At 41.9% G+C, this 25,717-nt stretch overlaps 1 protein-coding gene across 4 annotated transcripts in view; it reads left to right on the top strand.

Moving 5' to 3' along the window:
• The window catches only part of frmd4ba (FERM domain containing 4Ba), a gene marked incomplete at its 5' end in the record, with an annotated part of 29,838 nt that extends 4,418 nt beyond the window's left edge, over positions 1–25,420 (top strand). Inside the window, 23 exons of one of the 4 annotated variants that reach the window (XM_083939729.1) lie at positions 544–609; positions 2,012–2,106; positions 2,300–2,392; positions 2,691–2,775; positions 4,421–4,477; positions 4,852–4,874; positions 8,849–8,932; positions 9,632–9,697; positions 10,197–10,254; positions 10,864–10,950; positions 17,589–17,665; positions 18,174–18,312; positions 19,225–19,366; positions 19,471–19,604; positions 19,690–19,806; positions 20,040–20,268; positions 20,435–20,491; positions 20,590–20,725; positions 21,324–21,488; positions 21,750–22,510; positions 22,616–22,742; positions 23,110–23,337; positions 24,352–24,489. In XM_083939729.1, the coding sequence (XP_083795855.1) occupies positions 544–609; positions 2,012–2,106; positions 2,300–2,392; positions 2,691–2,775; positions 4,421–4,477; positions 4,852–4,874; positions 8,849–8,932; positions 9,632–9,697; positions 10,197–10,254; positions 10,864–10,950; positions 17,589–17,665; positions 18,174–18,312; positions 19,225–19,366; positions 19,471–19,604; positions 19,690–19,806; positions 20,040–20,268; positions 20,435–20,491; positions 20,590–20,725; positions 21,324–21,488; positions 21,750–22,510; positions 22,616–22,742; positions 23,110–23,337; position 24,352 (3,027 nt within the window). In that variant the 3' untranslated portion in view covers positions 24,353–24,489. Of the gene's footprint in view, positions 1–543; positions 610–2,011; positions 2,107–2,299; positions 2,393–2,690; positions 2,776–4,420; positions 4,478–4,851; positions 4,875–8,848; positions 8,933–9,631; positions 9,698–10,196; positions 10,255–10,863; positions 10,951–17,588; positions 17,666–18,173; positions 18,313–19,224; positions 19,367–19,470; positions 19,605–19,689; positions 19,807–20,039; positions 20,269–20,434; positions 20,492–20,589; positions 20,726–21,323; positions 21,489–21,749; positions 22,511–22,615; positions 22,743–23,109; positions 23,338–23,701 lie in introns of all 4 variants that reach the window. The other 3 variants (XM_083939731.1, XM_083939730.1, XM_083939732.1) reach the window with 3 other exon arrangements.
• Positions 25,421–25,717: the final 297 nt, after the last annotated feature.

Raw genomic sequence — 25,717 nt, 5'->3', positions numbered from 1 at the left:
AATTAAACTACGCAGCAGGACTTCATTGTCTTTCGGTTTTATTTCTTCACGGCAAAGGAAAACGTGGGGTGTTGACAATTCAGGGATTTTGATTAGACCAATGTTGTTGTTGAGGAAGGATGTGTGGGTGAGAAAGACAATAGCATGTGTGGAGCCTTAATGGCAAAATAACCTTAGAGTCTGTTTATGATTCATGGTGCAACTATAAAGAGCAGATTTATGGCTGAAATATCCCTGCTGCACTCTCTTTTTTACACTATACAAATAAAGGTGATGACTTTGACATTTCGGAGCATGGGACCCATATGGAAACGTACCTTGAGGTTCCTCTTACCTATTCATTCAGCACAAAGACAAACATGACACTGCGGTGAGTCACTGTTCAAGTCCAAAAAGAGAAGCAGCCATTTCATTCCCAAGGCTAAAATAAGCAAAGCTTTAAGTGGAGAGGGACAGGTGGAGGTGGCGACTTCTGAATGCTTCTACAGTGACAGTGGTGTCTTGCAGGAATGTAATGTCTCATATTTGTCTCTCTTCCTCCAGATGACAGAAGGCCGTCTGTGTCAGGTTCACCTCCTTGATGACAGAAAGCTGGAGCTGCTGGTTCAGGTACTTTCTGCTTGCCTCCTCAGGCACAAATTATGCCGCATACCTTACAAGATTATGATGCACTAAAATTTTGTTGGATTCAATGATGTGTGTTGTTAATTATAGACATATCTGACTAAGTAGCGGACGTGAGCAAGCTGCCATTGCTGCGGTGGAGTTTCCCGAAGAAGTGTACCTTTTTTACTTTTACCTGTTCTTTTTAGGCAACATTACTTTTGACAACGATGTCTAGGAAGTCGGGAGGAACCTGTGCAATTCTCTGCTGCTCCAACAGCAGTGGGAAACTTCAACTTTGGAAAAAAACTGAATGGGAACAAAGTTACATAAACCTTACATTATATTTAACAATAACACCACATTGAGTTAATTTACTCTGTGCGACCACGTCAGGCTTGATAGAGGCGTCTAACATGAGCTAGCTAAACAGTGCTAGCTTACCTGACATTACTTTTTCACTGTATTAAGCTAGGCAGCCGCATGCTATTCATTGTGAGATTGATGAGTGTTAACCAAAACTTAGCGTGTGTTTGGGAACAAAGTCCCCTGCCCTGTTAATAATCTTGATCCTCTTCTGGCACTCATCTACACGCCCAGAGATGATGTGGACCATATGGCCTCAGACAGGGGCAGTCTTCATGAGGTGAAAGGTTTATATAGTTCATATTCAGGTTTTTTCCAAAGGTGAGGTTTCCCACTGCTGATGGAGCAGCCGAGAATCGCACAGGTTCTTCTGGACTTCCTAGACACCATTGTCAAAAATAATACTGCATAAAACTAAAGGTAAAAGTAGAAAAGGTACACTGACAGCTCCCATTGCACATACTGGAGGGAAACGCCACCGCAGTAATGGCAGCAAACAGATGGCAAAACACACAAACGACTCGCCGGATTCGTCTATAGGAAGAAAGTGTAGCTAAGGTGCCGTTACAGTCATTCCCAGGCTGCAATGAGAGCACAGATGCAGAAGACCCGGAAACACTGAACAATCAGAGACCCCCTCCCTTTTCAGGAGAGGCGTCGAGAGACAGGCGCTATAATTGAGCAAAGACAGAGGGTGAATACAAGTATATTCAGACAGACAGTATGAGAAATTGAATGTATTTTTTTTCAACATAAAGCATATAAACATGTTCTAGTAGAAATCCAACAATGAACCTGACAATGAGCATGAGCAAGCTTTATGCCCCTAGGCTGATTTGGCATTGCAGCTGGTGTGATCCCATTGTAAGATGGTCTCTAGTTTGCTTCTATTATTTCTTGTCAAATGGATTTCTGTTTAATTTGTCAGTGTCACATGAACATATGTTTCCCACCTTTTGTAATTTAATGTGTTTCACAGCACATGCCTTTTGCATACAAATGATCTTACCTGAACTCCTGTGTTTTAATCTCAACTTTTCAGCCCAAGCTGCTGTCCCGCGATCTGTTAGATTTGGTAGCCTCACATTTTAACCTGAAGGAGAAAGAATACTTTGGGCTGTGCTTTATAGATGAAACGTGAGTACGGTACATTTTCTAATACAATAAGCATTTTTAAAGACAAAACGTGCAATGTCCTAGTAGTTTGTATGCCTGTGCTTTATTTATTTAACCTGCATTTTATTTTGAAGCCCTAGACGACAAAAAAGTAGAGAGAAAAATTATGATAGCAGTATTCAAACATATGATTTGTTCTTCTACCCCTGATCAGTGGCCAAAATAACTGGCTCCAGCTGGATCGTAAAGTCCTTGATCATGACTTCTCCAAGACTTCGGGGCCTTTGGAACTCAAGTTCCGGGTGAGGTGAGTGCTCTCGCTGCAAAAGCTTACTGTGCTTTATTAGAAAGGTCAGTCCATACTGAGCATTGGAAATCTTAATGATTTATGTATTAGACTGTGCTGTGAATAGTAGAGGAGGCCCAAGTTGGTGTATTGAGAGCTTCATGGCCTGCAAGGCTGACCAGCAGGTGGCAGTGATGGAGCATACAGTCTTGCTGTGTGATTTCTAAACTATTGACAACAACAGAGTCTGGGCAGGGACAAAATGCATTACCATACTATTCAATTGAACTTTGCTGACCCCAAAACCTACTCTTCACAGGTTTTATATTGAGAAGATCACCTTCCTAAAAGACAACACAACGGTGGAGCTGTTTTTCCTGAATGCTAAATCTTTAGTGTTCAATGTAAGTGTTTTTAAGCATTTCTTATCTCATATAGGCCCTTTTTCTTTATATAACCTAGTAGGTTAATCAAATTCATCATAGGCTATCCTTTAGTTCCAGATCATTTATCACATTAACTATTGACATCATTCTTTATTTAAGCTACAGACTCACAAGAAACAAATTTCATTTAGATGGTAAATGATGGTCAGACGATCAATATGTTGCACATTATGTTTGTTACACATTGTTGTTCATAGCCTATGTGAGTTTATTTCCTAAAGCCTGTCATTTATTTTCACTTCATACTCAGCCCTCTTTCTATACTAAATTGTTGTGCATACATAACATGTATAATATCTGATTCAGATCTTGTTATTTATTAAGGAAATACATTTCTGAAGACTAATCTCACTTTCTCAAACTGGATCTCAAACGGTTATTCTGAATGCGGCTTTCAAGTGCTATTGGAAATTTAACGATTCTACGCAAATAATGATTCATTATAGGCAACAACAGCCACAGAAGTGTCAACAACTACAGGTTCAGGCTATACAGTATATCGTTCAGGCACTTCATTTAGATAAGATGGGATTTTGTGGTTTGAGAGCAATGAGTTTAATCTGATTGTTTTTAAGATCATTATGAGTGCAAAAGCAGGTTCAACCATACACATGGGAGTTGTAGCATGACCAGTGATTTGTGTTTCCTGTAAAAAATGTGATAGCATAATACCATTAGTGTACGTCTATGGTATTCAATGTGACATATTACAATAAGTGTGTAAAGTTTTGAGTATAAAAATATTTGGACAAGTGTAGGCACAGTACCTACAGTACTCCCTATGTTCCCCGGATCCTATGTTCCTATGTTCAGACTTTATTCCCCAAAAGGGTCCTATGCTCCCGTTGCCTCTGCCTTCGCACACTTAATTCAGCATATTGGTACGGCTAGAGGTAACAGTTAGGGGCAGGGTTAGGGGGTACGGTTGGGGTCGGCATAAGCTTATTTGCCGGAGAATTTGGCACTGATTTGTGGAAAAAATAACAAACCACACACAAAGCGGGGAACATAGGCCCTTTTTTGGGAAAAGCAGGGAACATCTGACCTTTTTATTAAAAAAGGATCCTATGTTCCCCGGTCACAAACAAAGAAGGGAACATAGGGCCCAGGGAACATAGGTGTGCTCCCCTACTAGGCAGGTAGTCCACTCGCTAAGGCAGATTTGGTAGTTTTCGTACTGAACGAGGAGCACTTGAATGCAGCATGTGATCAAACATTGCAGTGCAGTTTTTTTCGCGGGGAGAGCGGACTCGTCACCATGGGAGACGGGAGACTGTTGAACCTGCTTTCGGACCGTACCACTTTACCGAGGGGGCAGTAGCTTCAGGCAGGACCTTCAAGTAGCCTTTGTATGCACTAAAGTATGTTTTGTCGTCTATAGTAAATGTCATGCTAACTGAGGCGCTGATAAACTGTAGTGAACACACTTAAAGGACAGTTTTAAACCCCGCATTGTCTCTGCGGCAGTGGTGCAGTCGGTAACGGTGGGACCGAGGTACGGGACGGGCAGATTTGCTCTCAGGACAAGTGTTTTCGGACAGGCTGCACTAGTGCATTATGTGTGTGCATGTGTTTTAATTTCACAATTTTTTTTATGTAACAGGAGACCATCGAAGTGGAGAGTGAACATGTTTTCAAGTTAGCCGCATTCGCATTGCAGGTAAGAAAGAGTTTGTCGCAATCTTTCTAACTGGACTGAAATTTTGTCACTCACCCCAAACGTGAATGAAGACGGTCGGGACACGCAACATTTGAAAACAGTTGTCTCCTGAGGTTGCTTTGCTCGGGATTTGTGTCCTTTTATATTAATATTGTCCGCTAAAATGTGCTTGCGCTTGGAGGCAGTGTTAACTTAAATTAGAGTAATTTAAATGTAGTTGTGTTGATGTTTTTATCGTGTACGATACGTTAACGTTGTTGCAGATTGTGCAGGTAGCTAACATTAGCACAACAGTTAACTTACTAGGCAGTTCAGCAAGTCTTGCATTTGTTTATAATGTTTTTACTAACTGCATGTTTTCCCTTTTAATTAAGGAGGCCAAAGGAGAATACACCAGGTAAGAAGTTAACACAATTACAACGTAAAGCATCTTAATGAGATACATGTAGAAAGGTTTAAAATGTTTTTGTCACATCAACTTGTGTTGTTATTTGTTTAGAGAGGATCCATAAGCTGGGAAGGACGTTTTTTATTTTTTGTCATCTCTTAAAGTTACATGTATTAACATTTTGATATGTTTGTTTTCTTAGTATGCACAGGCATCCATAAACCTTTTTTCGTGAATTTGTGCAGTTGAATGCAAACTCTGCACAATTTATGAATTATTTCTAAAGTTTGATAAAGAAAACAGGGTTTGGTTTTCTCAAGTTGTTTGATCAGTGCTTGGTGTACAAATAGTGACTGTATAGCCAGTTAATGTTCAACTTGACTCGGTCAGATTTTATTTCATGCTGTACTTCCCTCAGTTAATAATTCCCTTGATCGGTTCTTGTAACACTAAAGTGAACCTACTGGCTTCCTGCCATCCACATGGTCCAAACATCAGCTTTTAATACAAGAACACTTTTGTTCTTGTTGCCTGTTAAGGCAGATGCATCGTGTTTACACTTTCAACAAAACCCTGCAAAGGCAGTTTATTTTTGACATGTTGGGATTGCATCACCAATAATTAATGTCACATATCTTGACAAATGCAGATGGGACAATTGTACAAGTATATGGACATTGTCTACACGATTTGGTCGAAAACACTGGTGGGAGACTCTGTAGAAACCGCAATAATTTGTTCACTAGTGGAGATAATGTCTTCATAGTCGGCCGTGCTCTCAGAGGCTTGACCTGCTGATAAGGTGTGTTGTTTTTTTGGCAGCCATAGGAGTGAAGGGTATTGGCTGTGATTAGTCAACACTGCTGTGTCTAAGTGAGCGACTGAGCAGGTAGAAGCAGCACAACCTGTGTGTTGGCCTCTCTGTCCTTTATGTGAACACAAAGATTTGTGCTCTGTAAGGAATTCCACGTGTGTGGTTTGAATGGTTATACGTGCAGTGCTGAAAATGCAGTTTAACCCCTCGTCAGACCATCGCCTTTGTTTTCTCGCAAAAAAGGGAAAAAACATTGGCTGCATCTGCTTGTGCTCATTAACAGCCCCTTTATTTACAGGCATCATTGACCTGATACATGCTAATTATTATTCATTGCAGCTTTAGTACAGATTTATGCCTCAGTGTTTTATTTCAAACTACTTCACCCTGGACTGTTGTGTGTAGTCTGAACTTTCAGCTTATGTGGGTGTGGGGATGGGCTGTACTTTGTCCTGACTCTGAAAGCACAATAAACGACAACCTGCCAAAAAATTTGGTAGAATCAGCGAGGATGGGAGTGTTTCCATATCAAGCTGTCTTTCTTATTTTGCACAGATACCACTTTCCCCGGCCGATTATGAATACGGTTTCTAGATATTAGATTGTAAGACACTTGATATAACACACAATAAAGTTGTTTTCCTCAGATTTCTCTTGAATGTAGCACTGGCTGCAAAGTCCAACACTGTTATTGTCTTGATGCATCCCCCACTGTCCTGTGGCAGTATTTCTTATTCCTGTTAGCAGTGTCCTTTTTTCTTACTTCTTTAGGAGAAGAGGTAAATCCCCTCATAAAGCATACAATATAAATGTGTCTCCTCTACACTGTATCAGCAAAGGGCCCTGGGGCACTGAGATTAGCTGTGAAGGAGTTAGGAAGACCTCCTCCTCTAGTCAGCTGCCTTAAGAGGGATGAGCCAGACCCACTGTCCAATGGTAGACAACTTGGCGTCAGGAGGACTCACTGTTATTGTGGTGGTGTAGGCCAACCCCCTGCTGTGCATTAAATAAACGTACGCACCATCAGGTTTAACATTGTTAAATCAGAATTCCATCCTTCTATCAGATTTCCATTTACTATGTCAGTATTGCATTACATCTCATACAGTACTGATTCATACCACCTGCAGGTATAATCCATTAGCTAAATGCAACAAGTTACAACTCCTCTCCACAGGTTGATGAAATGAATTGTGGAAAACGTAGGAAATCACTGAAATGATTGATGTCTTTAATTATGCCATTTTACGAGTAAGCGAGCATGGATTTTTTTTTTTCTAACTGTAATCAACTTAAAAAGTGAGATACAGACATTGTCTATGCCTCTACATATTAACTGCTACATTTTTAAATCAACTTTGAATAACACAGTGTCAGTTTTGTTCAAATGTTGCCCACATGAACCAATATTACACCCAGACCGTTTTAGTCCTCAGTCCTATTTGCACGTGTAGCCTGTAGTTAGAGGTTCATTCACAGCAACAGGCTCTCTCATTGTGCTCCTTCCACAGTCACCACGTCTCAGCCCTGTGGAATAGCTGACACATGAGTATTATCTCTCCCCATGCTGGGTAGGCTCTACTGGGCTGGGCTGCACCGGGTGTAGGAATTGCCCCCACGCTGCAAGCTGTGGGGAGATAACAGACGTAGTAATGAATTCCAGATTGCTGACAGGGCAGCACGGCTGTGGAGTAGATCACCCCGACAACGCCAGACCCCAGCTCCCCATAAAATGTATGCCATCAAACACGCAATGTGCCTTGGCAGCAAAACCCACTCAACCTAGGAGAGGTAGCTACGGGGAAGAGTGATTCAAGTGCCTCAGCCCATGATTTTGTTTAGTAAGCTGGTTCACATAACTGGATCATTATGGTTCTGTCCTACCATGTCAGCGGCTGTTAAATTCCATTCATTTTTATAGAAGAGGAATTAAATTGATGTTCAAGGTCAAATGGCCAATGGCCTGAAATAATCCAATACTTATTTTGCTGAGGTTATTTGTATAGCTGGTACAATACTTCAGGGTGTTAATTTCAGTATGGTCTGACCTACACATTTGAGTTCTGTCTCAAAGGCCACAGACTGCTTTGTAGCAGCGCGAGGGCTAGTACAGTACTTTTCAACGCAGAGAGAAGCTGCCAAGTGCTTGTGAAAGGCTTTTGTTCAGGTCTCCAGTGGACTAGCCCGCCAAGCCAGAGCCCTTTTTGTCCAGCAGGAACTGTAGACACAGTACTCCCTCCTACATGATGTTGGAGTGACTCATAGTTCACTATCATAGACCTTGTCAGTGACAAACACCACAGATAACATTAGCCAGTTTGTGTGTTTATGATCGGAAGAGCTTGACAGTTTTAGCAGAATTTGTGGGTGAGACCTAATACGTCAATGGATGAGACCAACTGTACCTGTTGCATCTATCTTGGTGTGATAATTAGTTAATCTGTGAACGTGAATCAATATAAAGTAGTTTAGATACAGAACACAGAATAACTTGAGCCCATTACTGTTGAGAACATACATGTGTTTTCTTTTTTTTATTTAACTCATGATTTTTTTTTCGACATGAAAATTTAAAATGAACTCAAATGCATAAAATGGCTTTGATATTTTTGAAAATATTTTTTGCTAAGCCCCTTAAAAGGTTCCTTATGACATAAAAGCCCTACATGTGCTTTTTTGAATAATGTCTGGCAAGACATGAGTGAAGCTCAGTTTTAGTCCTGGCAAGTAGTACTACTCTTTATACTGTAGATAAGAAAGATGAAAACAATATCCTGACACTGCACGTTTTCTTAAGGTTCGCAAACATGAATTATTGCTGTCATGCCTTCACCTAAGATAGAAATTCAAACCACACTGTGAAAGTACAAACATGGAGAAATGTTCTCTACACATTTTTAGACTTTCAAGTTAAGATTCTGGACACAAACATTGTCCGCATGCTGGAGCACTCAGTTCAGGTCATTCCAGGGTACGGGTTGTTTAAATGTAGATTTTCTTATGTAGAGAGGAGTTATATTAGTAACTGGAACATGATAACATGTCTCATCAATCAACAGTGTAATTGTGGGGATTTTTTTCTGCCCCTTCCAACTTTTATGTCGGTGAGTTACTAAAGAGCATTCTTGCTGTTTGCTGTTCTTAAAATGTATACATCATATTTTTTCAGTGCTGAGACTGCCAGATTGGACCTCAAGCAGCTCCCAGTTTTGCCCACCAGAGTATTAAGGGAGCACCCATCTCTCAATTACTGGTAAGTTTGGGTGGTTCCTATTTGTGGTTCAACCAGTACCACAGCCCTTTCTCCACAAGATATACCATACCACCTGGTTGTACAAAGTAGTTATTTCCTCAGAAGAGCAGTTGTGGGTGGTACAGTGCCTACAGACCTGCCCCACACTTGGCAGATGGTTTTGCCGCTGATGGGGTGACTAATTAATGCCTGGGTTGTGTTAATTACGTTTTCCCATTAGCCCTGCAAGAGAACAGGGAGGTGCTGACAGCCACTGACTATCTAAAGGATTGCTGTCTGTCTTTTCAATCCACATGTCTGTGTTTGCCCCTCCTTGTCAGGCTAAATGGTTATCTGAGGCTGCTGCAGCCTCTGAAGCAGCTACATTCAGTTTAATATCTAAATACAAGTCATAGTCTTATTGTGTATGCATGGGTAAGCACATGGAAATCTCTCTCTGTCTCTTTCTGTCTGTTAAGCCACAGTGAGTTTGCAATCTGGCTCTGCTATTAAAAGAGATGATTACAGTGGGAAGTAAATGAGATACATTTGCAGTAGAGGTAGATGAGAGGCATCAGCAGGCCACTAGGCCAGACTGCATTTTCTGCATGAGCACACAGAATGTGTGTCAAAGAAAGAGCCCTCTCACTCTCCCTCTGTGGCTGGAATGTGCAACACTTGATGAACTATTAATAAAATGTTTTATCTATTAATTTGCAGTGAGGACAAAGTGATTGAACATTACAAGAAACTGAAGCCACTGACCAGAGGACAAGCCATTGTGCAGTAAGTTAAAAAACAACCATAATATTTTTTTATGAGTATCTTGTGTACCCCTTATGCACTACTGACTCTGATGCCTCAGTTCTCCGGCACCTATGCCAGGCCTTCCTCTTTAACTTCATGTGTCTGGTGGTTGTTGTTGTAAAAGGTGGTTGTCACCATGCCAGAATGTGTCATTAATTAGAGGAGGTGCTCTTAGAGTAGGCAGCCAGCCAGCTTTGGGAGGATGTCAGTCCTCCACTGTGTTTTCCCGGGACTGTAAGCCAGAGCAACCCTGGGTCATTTACACATGGATGATTTGTGCCCTTGAACTGATCAATGGACTCTCCTTCGCTCTGTCACGACCCTGAAACAAATCGATCAGCTTGCCACTACAAATGACTGTGGCTTCTCAATGACTGTAGCTTAAATCCCCCTCAGTCGGCTGTATAACAACGACCAGCTGACAGTGATGAAGTACAAATGGTGGAATTCCAGTTAACCTGTACCTCTTTCTCTGAAGGTATCTGGCCCTGGTGGAGTCCTTGCCTACATACGGAGTCCATTATTATCCAGTGAAGGTAACAGTGGTGCCCTGAGTCATAAAGTAGCTTAACCCTTGAACAAGCTTCTGTCAACATGCTGTCTTCATTTCTTGCATCTAATCTAAACACATCAGTCTAACCTTTATTCACTTAAATTTTGAACATTTTGCTTGAATTGTGAGTTATTTCCTTTTAGCAATTTGTGCTGCAGCCAAAGCATTAACACATACATACATGTTACTGTAGGAACACACAGGACTGTGCTCTGACTGCTTGAGTGGGATAGGAGATCACTAGCTGCAGAATTGCCCCTTAAATAATTAAAGAAATAATTAACCCAGAATATTCATTGTAAACCATTGTAGCACGTTTAGTTTAGCACATTTTAAGTGATTCCTGTAACTCCTTACTTTAACATGCGCCTTTATTAAATCAAGGTGTCGGAGGAGATCAAACATTGGCGTTAAAATGTTTCAGTCAGGCTTTCAGAGATTTTAAGGCCTTCGTTGCATTTGATCTCTTATTACGTTGCTATTGCTGTGAACCTAATGGGGTAATTGCTTCTTTTTTTTTTAACTCCCACCAATAAAGCTACCTCTAATGAGTGATGGTGTGGTGTGTGTGCTTGCATGTGCTTTCATGCAGGACAAGCAAGGAATACCGTGGTGGCTGGGAGTCAGCTACAAAGGCATCGGCCAATATGATCTGCAGGATAAACTGAAACCGAGAAAGGTAGGTTGACCTCTTTTTACAGCTGCTCTATTGACTTTACGGTAAACCAAAACTTTACCACTTGTGACGTTTTATTGTTTGTTTAATTTTGTGTTGAGTTTTTCCATATCCATGTCAAGAATCTAAGGCTACATGATTTCACATGTTGTGCACATTGTAAAGCCCTCAGGGACTAACTTGGGGTTTAGACTTTATAAATAACGTCGACTTGGTTTACTTAGAGAGACATTTAATACCCAAGCAAGTAAAACACATATTTTTTTTAATTAATTTGCTTTAAACAGCTTATGGAAGTATGTTCTCTTGAGCACTGTTCTATACTTGCAGTACAATGCTAGTTGATAACACTAGCCCCATGCCTTTTCATCGCCATGCCTCTTGTTAGCTGGTTAATGATCCACCCACACTGTAAATAGGTGTAATTGAGAGACCCTGGTTCCCATGTCAGTCAGGAGAAAGAGGAAGACCGATGGGGAAAATATTTTGGAGTATCAGTATCTGTTGTGTGCAGTCAAGGTTGTACATGGAAAAGCAAATACAATACACTACTAGAAACAAGGGATTCTTTTTCATAGGGTTGTAAAACAACTTGCAATGTTTAAAATGGAAAATGCACAAATACGTACACACAATATTTGTATTTGACTTTTTGATTAGGTATGTTTGTATAGATCTTTCATGTTTCTGAAAAATGTACAATTGTGTAACCCAAGAATTCAAACTTGGGATAGCAACATTTCATTTGCATAGACATACTTACAGTCACATACACTCGCTCTCTGTCATTTTCTCCCTCTATCTTGACCGCACACGTGCTGCCATTATGCACACAACCTACACACGAGTTATTCCTAAAAAGTTATCTGTGTAACATTCAGAAAACCCTTGTTATTAACGACACTGGTGACTGTTAGTGAACTGCAGTCAGATCCATGCCATGCAGCCAAGTCACAGACAGCTTATGTTTGATTGATCTTATCTTAGCTAGCAAGCTAATGTTAGCTAGCTAGCTATACCTTAGCTATATTGCATGGATCTGCTGTTGCATGGAACATTAGCTGAAAAGTTAATTTGTAAGTGGCAAGCCAGCCAGACCAGCCCAGAGAGTCTGGATTAATTAGCTGAGGTTACCAACTCAAGTCAGTATTTAGCTACGTCAGCTAGCTAGAAATTCAGCCTTATTAGCATGCAAGCTAACATTAACCAGCCAAAACCACAATTTAGGCTTTTTTATCAGCACGGGAGGAAAAGGGTTTTGTTGTACCACCCTGGTCCACAGATGGTGTGCCTCCATGGTGTGCAGCAGCCAGCAGCCCGTGGACCCTCAGCCTTGCTGCTGTTACCAGAGAGAATGTAGGAAACAGAATATATAACAGAAAGACAGCATGTGTGTGGATGTTATCGGCCTCCATTTAGCTGTCACTGTTGGCTGTAGACGAACTCGAGTCAAGGGACTAGGGAGCGTTTCCCAGAAAGTCCGTCCCTATTCCTTTACATAGAAGTCATAGACAACCAAGAAAGTCGGTGAGGGTCTCAATTTGTATGTTTCGTAACAACCTGTTTGCCCATTGGTAATAAATGATTAATACATCTGAAACATTACACACAGACCTTTTTAAGGAGTTCACTACATGTTAAAACATTTTTTTAATACCCTTAATACTTTGACCCAGCAGGGACTGGGCTTGCAAAAACTAGTGGAAGCCATGCAGCTCTGACCACCGACTGCTGGACAACTTTACACATGTTGTCATATTGCTACGCAAAATGAAAGGAAACTGACATCTGTAGTCAAACCTGTACCTTTTCAGCAATCTACATTAATTTGAACTTAATTCAGGAATAAATGAAAATATCGATAAAACCTTCTTAACTTTACAATGGATATAAAGCTCCTCGTCTATTCTGTAAAAGGCTGTACTTGTGTCTGTGATTACCCTTGCCCTTGGTTAATAAGTGTTATTTGATAGTGTCCCAGCCACGCGTTTCTTCCCAGAGCCTTTCAGTACTCTGCATAGCTGCTGTTGTTATATGGCAGAAACCTGTTGGTTGACTTGGTAGGGTGTGCTGTTACACTGAGGCATTAAGGGGCACAGCCACAGTATGTATCTCCCCGACCCTCCTAGTGGAAGGTGTAATTATGGTTCTCTGTGGAAAGCAGTAAGCCTCTGAGACTGGGGTTGGCACTCTGCCAGGCGGGTGGGTGGGCTTTTGGAGTGGGGGGACAGCACTGAGGGCAGTGAGGTGCTGAGAGGGTGCAAAACAAGTCTCTGTCTTCTTCAACTCCTCCACACAAAGAGGGACAGGACAGTCACATGCCAACTGCACAAGAGTTCCCTGTTATGGGACAAATGTTTGCCTTCCTTGCTTACTGATAATTGGAAATGTATGGCTACTTTCCTTTTACCTTAAAGGGAGTCCTCTATATCTAGTGAATATTGATAGCACTTCTTGCCTCAGTTCACAGCCCCTGTATTCAGCCCAGCCCATCCCTCTTTGCCCTCCGCCCAGCCCCTCTCAGCATGCTGCATTCATTATGGTAATCTAATGTTTTGTGTGGCTTGGAGAGAACACAATTGATCAGACATTACAAAACAATTATCTGTATAGGGGGCTGGGGGCCTGGATTTAGTTGTGGTATTGATTGGTGGGAGGTCAGCAGTTGTTTAGTTGTCTTATTTAGTTTATATATAAGAAAACTAAATGAGCAAAATTAGAGAACAAGTTATTAAAACTTGATTTATTCTGAAATACTGTTATTTTTTTATTGTTCAGAATTTCATAGAATAGCAGCTGTGACTATACCACTACTGTACTATTCTATCAAATGCTTAACAATCAAAAAAACAATATTTCAGAATAAATAGTAACAAATAATAGTTTGTTGTGTAATTTTGATCTATAGTGTGTGTGTGTGCGTGCGTGCGTGCGTGCGTGCGTGTGTGTGTGCGTGTGCGCGCGTGTGTGTGTGTGTGTGTGTGTGTGTGTGTGTGTGTGTGTGTGTGTGTGTGTGTGCGTGTGCGTGCATGCGTGCGCGTGTGTGTGTGTGGGTGCGTGTGTACATATATAAGTTTTGTAAAACTCGTTGAAAACCACTACAGTAGCGTAACCTCACATTATCTTCTCTGCATGCATGTCAGTTTCATCACTCTGTATCGAATAGCCTGGAACTCAAAGCCCACTCTGCCTGCTGTGTTAAAGAGAAGTGGCACATTTAGTAATGTGAGCACTGTCATTTCCATTATGTGTTGATTCAGTGTATGCAAGTGTTCCAAAGATCTGGAGGGGATAACGAATGAAAAGAAAAGGTAGAAACAGCATGTTATGTAAGAAGATGAGTTCATTGAAGTATTAAATGTGAGGAACACGAATGGAGGACCAAAACCTTTCTTAGACTAGAAAAGTCTCCAGGAATTACGCTGGAACTAAAGCAGATGGCTAATCAAGACTTACTTCATACAGAATTAAACCATGAGACTTTTCTGTCTTTCTCCCTCTCCCTGTGTCACCCTCCCAGTGGGTAATGGGACACTCTCTAAGACCACATGCTGGTCCACACGTTTGATGAGCCAGCAGAACATAAATAAATCTTCAGTTTATTATGGGTGACAGTTTCCGGGTAATCTGACAGAAATGTTGTGTGTCTTAGCAAAAAAGATATTTAAATGGAAGTTTAAATGAAAACTGAACAAATCAGGTGTCCTCATCTCATCAGGTTTGCACAACTTAAAGCAATGCGTCATGTTGTGGAAACGTACAGTGTTGCTAGCTCTGGTATGTGACGTATTATGTGAAGGGTAGGGCAGATTTTTTTCTGTAGAGGCATGAGTCAGAGCCTTTGACACATCATTTTATCCATGTATGATTTCATGCTGCGGACTTGTGGTCCTTGGGTCGTGAGTGAGAGCTGGATCTGAACAGCCTGATCCCATCTGAAACTGCAGGCATTTCTGGCTCACTTCCATCTGCCTGTAATGATTTTTTTGGCAAAAACAAGGAAGATGTAAATACAAAAGATACAGAACTTCTGTACATTCCCTGATACATTAGGTGTACTAGAAAATGGTTACTTGTCCTCTCTCTTCCAAGGAGTTGTATTGATTAGCCCCTGTTTCGATAGATGCATTTGTATGTCAACTTGTGCAGAATGATTTCTCGGACTGTTTGTATTTCAAGGAGCAACTTGCAGGTTGAAGACCCCAGTGAATCAGTGTTTGGGGTAAAGATGTGGAAACTAGATTTTCAAGAGAAACAAATACATGTATATATACTACATGACATCTGGAATTGTTTTTTTGTAAGGGAGTTAATGGGAGATATGACCCAAGCTAGGTCAAGTCTAATAATAATAAACATGCATCCCAAAGCCAGTTTTTACACTGAAGAGCTTGTTAATGTGCATTTTTTTACACAGATGATGGATCACAGCCGTATAATTATGAGCCTGCAAAAGTAAGAAATTCAACCTGCAAATGGTTCTTTGAAGGGAAACTTGCAGTCTTGTGATTGTAGAGTTTGAGGTGTGTCACATCCTTGAAATATTTTGGCAATGGCTTCAGCAGCAGTCACAGGAGAGTCCTCCTCGGTTTCATCTATGTGCTGGCACACAGGTGTGGAGTTTCTCTAATAGGAATAATGATCCCATGAAAGCGTGCTTATTGTCTCAACCTTTGTTCCAGATCTGTTGTTACAATGTAAATGATGCTTGGGATGGTGACTAGAGAGTGTGAATTGGCATGGGGTCCTCTCTGGAAGTGTTCTTCCGGGTGGTTCCCATTGTTCATTTAGTGCCATGCTCTTCACTTCACTCGAAGACTTGTCGAGTAGTCTTCACAATTACACAAGAATAGTTATCCTACAAGAAATCCGACTATGGATTTCAGTGAATGGATTATCTCATGGGTAATAGCAGTAGTTAGTTTTGGAGTAAAACATAATTTTAAATTCATACAAAATGGCATACGAAGTGTCAAAGTGAATGAACAGACAGATTAAACATGTAGCTTGAAACTCTTTTTGCTCGTTGAAGTGGCCTTTCAGAGTGTTCCCATGCCACATGAATGCATAGCTGCTATTAATGATTAGACCATAGTAACAGAGGCCTAACATGTTTGCCCTGGTGGGGGAGATTGTTATAGTGGATCCAGCCACACACAGCAGTGCTCCCTATGGTATTTACAATATGAAAAGCGGAGAACTTCCCAGATTTAAGTGTTAGTATTCAAATTCTGTGTAGGACTAATCGCTTATCTGTGAGTGACAGGAAGTGGATAGAAAGATAAGACCAGATAAAAATGTCTTTAAACAAGGAAAAAACCTTGCCTAGCAAATAGTTGTTTACAACCTGCTCATCTGGTCTGACTAAAAAGGAAGTGAGCTGTGTAGAAGAGGGAGAGAGAGGGCAGTGCAGAGCAGAGCCCTGTGAGACGGAGGTATCTCTGATGTCAGAGGAGGGGGGTGGTTATAGGGGCGTGTTAAGCTCAGCTGAAACTCTTGCAACACCTATCTGGCTCCCTGAGAACAGACAAGTGGGAGTATTGTTCAAGGAAGCTCTAGCCCTGTGGGAAACTCAGTCAAAAGATTCAGTCCCAACCCAAGATAACTCAGCAGGGATTTGATACGTGTGAAAATAGAGGTAAGGTAAGCCTATTTATTGTTTTAAACTATTACCTGCTTAATTGTTTTAAATAGTCAATGGTTTTTAATGTTTCATTCTTTATCTTGTAGTCTTTGAATGTTCTCTTCAGTGTGGTGTTGTACCTGTTCTATGGGATCTAGATAGAGACACTGTGTGAGCCACACTGTTGTAAAGGAAGATTTGTAACGTGTTATAGTTATTTTTTTGAGTATAAATTATGGTATCAGAAAATACCCAATATAAGTGGAGATGTGTCTGCTTATTGTGCTTTCTTACCCTAGGCACAATTTCTCTACGGGTACAAGATGTAAAACAATTTTTAGTAGTTCAGAGTAGGCTGTTTCCTACTAGGACAGCAGGTAAAACAGTGGTCATAAATTTTTTCCTACATTAATCTCAGCGCCTCTGTTGTGCAGCGTCTTTTCTTTTTATGAGAGCAGGGAGTTGTTCACAGGCAAGTGGCTCCAAATCTGTTTAGTGAGCCCAGTGTCCGTGGAGCAGATGTTTCATTCTGACACAGATAAACCGTGCCTCTGTTTCCCTCCACAGAAGAATGAAATGAAAAACTAGTTTGCCGCCTGGCATGATTATGCTCCCTGCAGTTGCAGCAGCATTCTAATTGCTCCTGTGTTAGCCCAAACCTACACCTGTCTGGCTGGCCCGCTGTGCCCCATTCAAAGCTTTATGTTATTTCTGCTAAAGTTGCAAGTTAACCAGAAAAAATGGTGCTTTAAGCTGCTGTGGCTTAAACAAAGGGAGTTGTATTAATACCTTGTTCCTGTTGTGTTGTCTTTTAGTGAGACTTCCCGTATGGGAAGCTTCTACCTTTTCTGAGTAAATTGATGCAACTGTGTGTTTTACAGCCTTTGTGTATCAAATTACATTTCTGTTCATGTAATGCAAATTATTCATGAATTTTTCTTGTTTACTCAGTGATGTGTTATATCTCTCTACCCTTCCCCTCCCTCTTTTCTGCCAAACTGTTTCTTTCTCTCTGCAGTTGTATCAGTGGAAGCAGTTAGAGAATTTGTATTTCCGTGAGAAGAAATTTGCTGTGGAAGTGAACGACCCACACAGGTTAGAGAAGGCAAACAGCTTGATCTATCTTAACTGATCTTAATAGTTCATTTCCTTTTTGAAGTGTTCCCATTTCAGCTCCTGCCATTATCCTACACCTTACACTCTGAAGGGCATCTGCAGCCAGTGGCCTATTTAGGACACCATGTTAATAGCGGTAGCTTATCTGTAAATTTGTGTTTTCCTGCTGTTTAATGACCACTTTATTATTCTAAGGTTGTTATAAGACCTTTGCCCCTCACGCATGCTTTAATGTGGCACTTTCAGTCTCCAAAGCTGTTATTTAATCCCACCGTCTGTTTCAATATTAGTTTGATGCTGCTCGTCCGCTCTTCAGTATATTATTACAGAAACACCCACAAATGTCATTTAACTAAATTTGAATTATTTTTCTTATCTTTAATTGATGTATTTTTTTTTTTTAAATCTTCATTACGTTTTATTTATCTACTTTCAACTATTTGAGCAGCTGTTGAACAGATTTGTTTTGTCTTACTGTCTTCTACAGAAGAACAGTGACAAAGCGAACCTTCGGACAGACTGGTCTGGTTATTCACACATGGTATGCCAGCCACCATCTGATTAAAACCATCTGGGTGATGGCCATCAGTCAGCACCAGTTCTACCTGGACAGGAAGCAAAGCAAAGTGAGTTTTTTTCTCCTCACAGATTCACTTCGTTCACATTTCCTACCAACTCAAATGTACTTAGAAACGGTCTAATATTCTCTAGTGCTTGACCTGCATAGAGATCATCTCGCCTCATGTCAAGTGGCCCGTGTGTGTGTGTGCATGTGTACACAGGAACAAAAGCATAGATGCTGGAGGAGCAAATGATTTGTTGATAAATACAATGCATTTGTGCTCTCCACTGGTCAGGTTTTCAAGCAATTACCCTATTATGAACTTAATTTAACCAAGTTCAGTGTGCACAATAGTGTTGACCTGTTTTCACTAGGCTTTAAAATGACTTTTTAGACAGATTAATACACACTGAGCCTGACAATCTCTTTCAGATTTAATATGGATTGAAGTTTTGTTTAAAAGGGTGTTGTGCACCTGTCACAGCATGGTGTAATGGTGACTGTTCATCATGTGATGCACTGCCGGATCCGTCTCCATGCCTGTGACTTGTGTAAATAACTTGATGAAGGGATATGACAGGCCTGCAGGTTTAACGTGAATAGGTCTTGTGCTTATCAAGTCCTTTCTAGCTTAGGTGGTTGTTTGGGTTTATTGCTATACATCAGGGCTTTTATACAGTGTGAGTGATGTGTGATGTGCAGGTCGTGGTGGAGATGGATGAGTAAGTGGCTGCAGTTAAATGAGGTTATTCAGCCACTGTCTCCCTCAAAGGCAGATGGTGTGTCATCCAGGAATAGAGCCCACACTGATTGATGAGAGAGCAGTGCGCTTAGAGTACCAAGCATGCAATTGGAGCCACCACTATCGCAGTGCGCTATCATTAAAATGAAGTATTCAAAATCCCTCACTCACTACTCTTTGCCCTCCTCCTCGCCCGTGTTTCCTCCTCCTAACGATCTCTTCCCTCTTCTACAGTCAAAGATGACCACAACAAGGAGTTCAGGAGATATCGCCATGGACCTCACAGAGATCTGCGCCCCGCGGATCAGTAAACTTTCCAGCATTGAGAAAAGAGACCAGCTTATCATGGCCAGCAACGGAAGCCTCATCTCAGCCGGTATGCAAAGAGTTAATCAGCTAATGGCCTCTTTTCCACATCAGAAGGATGAGTGATGATTGATAGCTTCAATTTGTAGATAATCACATGTGTGCTTATTCCAGGTTCTGCTGAGTCTGAAGTCAGTGAGGAACAGAAGAATGAGAAGGTTGCCGAGTTAAAAAAGAAAGAAAAGGAACTTCAAGACACACTGACACAGAAACTTGAGGAGCTGAAGAAGATCTGCATGAGGGAAGCTGTGAGTGTCTCTCTCGTTCCGTTTACTTCACAATGACACTTGAAACGTCCACACTTAGCTGACTGTTGGTTGTTCTTATTTACAGGAGCTTACGGGCAGGTTGCCCAAAGAGTATCCACTGGCTACAGGTGAGAAGGCTCCTCATGTACGACGCCGTGTTGGGACAGCCTTCAAGCTGGATGACCTTTTCCCCTATGATGAGGTTAGTCTCGCTAAAGTTGTATTGTGATATGTTTCTGTTATGTAATTTAGCATATCACATTTTGTTCAAACAGTTCCTGCACCACTGTGTTTGTTTACCTAGAGATCATTTGACCATTTGAAATTAGCATTACTTATTATTTAAAAAAAGAGATTGCCAGGCTTACATTACATAATGCTTTGCATGAAACATTGGTTAAGGATTTGTGTGTGTGCGTGTGTGTTTTTTTGTAGGACCCTCATCTGAGGAATCTGGAGAGCAGGTTTGCTCTGCAGCAGAAGATCGTGGAAGCAGCCATCAAGTTATCCAATGAGGGTGACCTCTGCAAGACGGTGAAGAAAAAGAGGAGAAACAACTGTCTGGATGCAATGAGGAAGCTGGAGGAGATCGAGAAGGAGATCAACGCCTACAGGATCAAGAAAGGAAGGAAACCCACACAAAGAGCCTCAATCATCTTAGCAGGTAGATGTCACCAACAAATGCAGTGAAAACTCTATGCAGGCTCTGCTTTACTTGCAATCATTTGACACTGGACCGACAATTCTTTGACAAGTGGTAATTGACTGAAAAGTCTATCATTCTCTATGAAAAAGTGGAATATCACTGTTTTCTCTCTTCTGTCTATCAGATGATGTCAACCCTTCAGACCTCAGCTCTCTATCTGACAGTCTCACTCTGGATGATGGTAAGTCCCCAGACATAGCCATGCACAGTGTGTATGTTTGCCCCCTCCTACCCCATTTTGATATAAATTTTAACCAAGCAATCACTTTTATCTCCCAGATGATGAGCTCAGTACCCAGAGGCAGCGGTCCAGATCGGTTCAGTATTCGCCAAGACCACACCATGCAGAAACTTTGGATATCCACTACAACAATGACAGACGAGCCTCTGCCATTGACCAACATGCAGACAGCAGGTATGCAGCTAGCACTGACACCCATAACATTTTTAAATATTTGTATTTGAATTTCCAGTGTGTGTCTACCAGTTGTTTTTGTAGATAACCTAAGCATGGAGCTAGTACAGACCTGTAGAGTACACTCAGAGCTGCATTCCTGCAAGTCACCTCCTCCCGCCTTCTCCTGCCTCTCCGACAATCTCCCTCTTATCAGCCCAACACACCGGCTTTAAAAATAGATGGAAAAGAACATGTCGCTGCCTGTGAAGGAGCAGAAAACAATTCTAAGCTGAGGGGAAAGGGGAAACAGGAAAGTGGCCCTGGAAACTTAGTTAGCAGCTACTTCATGACTGTTTACAAATGAAGTGGGTGATGTGTTGTGCTCAGCTTCAGAGAAATTAATCAAATTTAAACAGTCATAATGCCTGCTGTTGCATGAAAAGAAAGAGCAATGGAGTATGTAGTGACAACCATTCAGGTGTTAGTGATGACTACAGGGTTTTTATTCTCCTTCAGATTTGAGAGCAAATGCAGAGTGGGTAGAGCTGTTCATCTCTGCAAGCTCTGCCCTAAAAAGGCAAATGCCCTGAAAACATTGTTCTTATCTATGTTCCAGATTAAATTACGGCCACATCCAGGAATCACTCCACTACGGTCACCGTGATGCCTTATCAATCCACAGCAGCCCGTTTAAACCAGCTTCCAGACAGCCACGTGATGCCCGCAGCATGCCCCCCACCCCCCTCCTCACCCGCAATGCCTACAGCAGCACCCACCTCAGGTAGGGCCCTGATTCTTCCTGATTCTTTATTTTTTAATTTTATCTGCCTCATCAACAGCTCTTGGAGCGAGTCATCGTGCTGTTATCAAACTGGTTGTGCATTTTAAACACATCTATGGGGAAACACTTCCACAACCCATCTGCTAATAACTAAATTAATAAAGACAGCACAGTAACATAGTGGCAGCTTTGGATAAAATTGTTTTCATTTTACATGTTTGTTTTGGTGAACAGCATTTAAATGGTGCATTTTAATTTTAGATCAGAGGATGCTCCACAACATTTCCGCCAGCGTAGTGGTAGTCTGGGGTCCCAGTCTCAGCTTGTGCCAGAGGCCGAACCTCCGGTGCCAACGTTCACCTTCTCCCCAGCCCGACGCAGCAACAGCACTGAGGTCCTTGATGACGGCTCCTCCTACACAAGTCAGTCCAGTGTAGAGTACAGCGTCCCCGGTAACCACACGCACAGACGTAGAGCTCGCGGCCGCCACAGAAAAGACATGTACGCCAACACGGGCAGTATGCCCAACCTGGCTCAGCCAGACACTCGCTGCTACGCTTACCAACCACAGGCTAGACCCACCACGACAGCCTACTATGTGACTGGTTATCCCAGCTACCCTGAACCAGAGCCTTACACCAATGGAATCTACATGTACGACAACGAGATGGAGGGCCACTATAACGTCAATCCTTCATACCACCCCACCCCAACAGCTTATCACAGCCACGACATGCACAGTCACTACGGGATAGACGAGATGGACGGCATGTCACAGAACCCTTACGCTACACTGCGGCCACCCAGGAACCGCCAGGTGCCCCGAGGCAATGAGCAGGGTGGGAAGAACCTCCAGAAGGCTTTGGTGGCAGAACACTTAAGAGGCTGGTACCAGCGCAACGCTGCACACAAACAGGCAGCATACAACTATGACTATGACCGAGGCTCTCAACAGAGCCTGGGCTATCAGACCATGCCTGCTCCCTACAGCCACAACAGCAGGAACATCTCCTATTCCTCAGGTTAGATCACTGCACCATGTATTATACTCTCTAGTGCATTATGTTGTGGACCCTGGTTTCATATGTAGGTGGGTCAGTTACTGACTTGTACCATTTTTTTCCCAGTGTCCTCTAGTGGAAACTGGCACAGCCACATGAGTGGTGGTGGTATGTCGGAATATGACATGCCCATGCATGCGCCGCAGTCCTACTCCTACAGCACAGCCCCCTACAATCACTCCGCCCAAAACAGGTAAGAAAAAAAAACTTGGCCTCAACTCAGCTCTTTATCCAATAAGCCACTGCCTGATCCTCCTTATCCTCAGAGTTAAGCACTACTGTTTAATTACCTAGAATGGATGGCTACAGCAAATATAAGCTGATATTTGGTTTTGTTATCCATTACACACAATAATACTGTGGACTGATGTGTAGTAAATGTTACCTTTTCTCGAACTTTTCCCTTAAGTTGGCAAATCAGAAAACATTAATTTGCTTATGATGCCTGGTTCAGCAATAGGATTATAGGATCTGTGCAGCCAGCAGTCAGTTCTTCCTCAGAGCTTAAGACAGGTTCTACTGTAGTCCTAAACTGTCCACTGGCCCCTGCTTTCTTATAGATATGGCGCCTCCCAGCTTAATAAGGGCTCCTGGCACAGCCCTGATGGCCGGAGGCGCTGTCCCTTTTCCCCTGTTAGTTCTTCCTCCTCAGCCTCTCTGCCCTCCTCCTCCTTTCCCTCCTCCTCCCCCACCTGTCGGGTCAGGCAGGTTGGCTCCAGCCATGCGCAGACACAATCCTCCAGAGGGCACAGGCTCAGTAAGGTGTCCTTTGCTAAAGGTAGTTCATAGTAAGTAAACAGCAACGGCCGGAGCCTGTGCGTTTGCTTCTTTCAGTTTGTCTGCACTGTGACTCCATAGTCTGCTTGTTTATGTTTTGAAGTGAACTTTGCATTTTCAAAATGTTTGACTGATCTTTTGCTGTCATGTATGTTAAGGTAACTGCATGGCTTCTATAAAAAAAAAAAAAAAAAAAACATGCCTGCCCTACTTGCTCTTCCAGTCGTCATAATGTCATCCAGTGGTCACATTTCTCTGCAGTGTGCCTCACATAGTTTTTTTTTTTCTGCTGTATGCCTACCTCTTGGCACATGCAGAGACTCCCTGCCCATGTGCTGCCACTCATCCTTGACCTTTACCCCCTTTCATACGCAGATGTCCCCCAGAGTTTGAGTGGCGGAGCTGTGATAGGATGGCGTGCCCTACAGGGCCTTTAGAGAGGTGTGGTGCTGTTGCCTATGCTACTGACCAGGAAAATTAACCCCTTCCCCCAATTATAAGTCACAGCACAGAAGAAAGGGTGAGAGATGAGAATGTAACTTCCCCTCATGGATATCATGGTGATGGTGGTGTGTCTTTTTAATATATGTCAGGGACTAACAGAAAGCTCCAAATCACCTCACAATATTATTCTGGCTGATTTTTGATTTGTTTCTCTGGGTGTTTTGCGGTGGTGGGAGAGCACTTGTGTGGCAGAGGAAAAAAATGTGACCCCTGAATATTGTCACATTTGAAGGCTATGAGTGTGAATAATGTCTTTGTGCATCTGCTGTTTGGTTGAGTGAGAATGTTTGACCCTGGGTTTACCCGTCTGAAACTGAGATATATATTAACATGCCTGAAACACATGAAGTAACCTTTATTTATTTTATTTTAGTTTCCTGATCTTGGCAATACAAAGCTGACATTTGACCAGATGGTTTTGACGGCCCAGGGTTGATTCATTCTAAACTCATAGTTAACTGGTCACAAGCTACATTGTTTGTCACATGTCTAATGTGTTTAATCTTGTGTGTTTATTACAGATCGTACATAGATGTCAGTCAAATGGACTCGCACATCAGTAACCAAACGCACACTAACCTGGAGCCCGAGGACAAGATTTACTGGCACGAAGACTCAAAACCTGGAACAATAGTGTAGTTGCCCGTCTGTCGTTGTGCTGTATGCATTTTTCACCTTGACAAGTTGTCATTGTGCCTTAGACTGCACTTACCTGTTTTTTCTGTAGACAAGGAAAGAATTCCAAAGAATGAAGGAAATCAACTTCTGTGGGAGCGTGTAAAGGAGTTCTCTTAAAAGCAGCTGCCAGACTGACCCCACTGTTTTCATGTCTGGATTGCGAGTGTTTGTGGTGATGGCACTTGTGCACTGAAACTATACCAGGACCTGCTGTGGACTGTGTGTTATAGCCAAAGGGAACATGGACTAAACTTCTCCAGTGTTTCTCTGTAGAGATACGGGCTTCACAAACCAAGGACTAGGACTGTCTCTGTGACAGGATGCTGAGCTGCAATGAACAACGCTTTGCCACACATGTATGAACACTGTACCCATGAAGGATTGATAATGACATTATCAAAATGAAGGATTGAACTCATAACAAATGAGTCAAAAAGACTTCCTGGAACATTCTGCAGTCACCAGATCCAGTTTTATCATAGCATAGCTTGTAACTACCACACTGTACTCGAGTTTTTCATTTACAAGGTGTTCAATCTATCTCACTGTCAGTACTTACAATACAACTGAGCCAAATACTTCTGTCACCGTTTGAGTATTACCTGAAGTCACAAACTTTGATATCACTGCCACATCTGATCAGTCACTGCAGAAAGACAGAACGTCCAGTTGTTGTTTCTTGTTTGTTTTTAACATGGTTATTTCATCCATGCTGGAAATCATGGACTGGTGCTCCAAATTTCTCTCTAGAGAATGAAGCTGTACGTAAATGTTGGTATTGTAAATACACCTGTTCCTTCTTTTTTAGAGCATTTTTATGTATTTGAAAAGCATGTAATATATAGTAAACAACTGTTGTTAAGCTGGTTCTTAGTCATTTGTATAATTGCATTTGTTTGAATTAAAAGAAAATCAGCATTTGAATCAGTTGTTCAGTTTGTAGGTCATATTTCTTAACAAGAACACTAGACAGACAGACTTTGAAACTTCTCAGAAACATCTAATCAAAGAGAAACCCCCATCCATTTGAGTGCAGAAAAACAGGATTTAATCCAAATCCGTTAAATTAGTTAATTGGACGTCTGTTCAGCCAGTTCAGTTAATGAAATGGGGTTTGAAGAAAGTACAATGGCTGTCACCACTTACAGAGGGAATTAACCTTAAGTCTTATTTAGATTTTATTGCTCTAAAGAGCAAGCTCAGAGGCTT

The sequence above is a fragment of the Echiichthys vipera genome (genome assembly GCF_963691815.1).
Source record: "Echiichthys vipera genome assembly, chromosome: X".
NCBI classification, from domain to species: domain Eukaryota; kingdom Metazoa; phylum Chordata; class Actinopteri; order Perciformes; family Trachinidae; genus Echiichthys; species Echiichthys vipera.
This window is presented reverse-complemented; position numbering and strand designations above follow the sequence as displayed.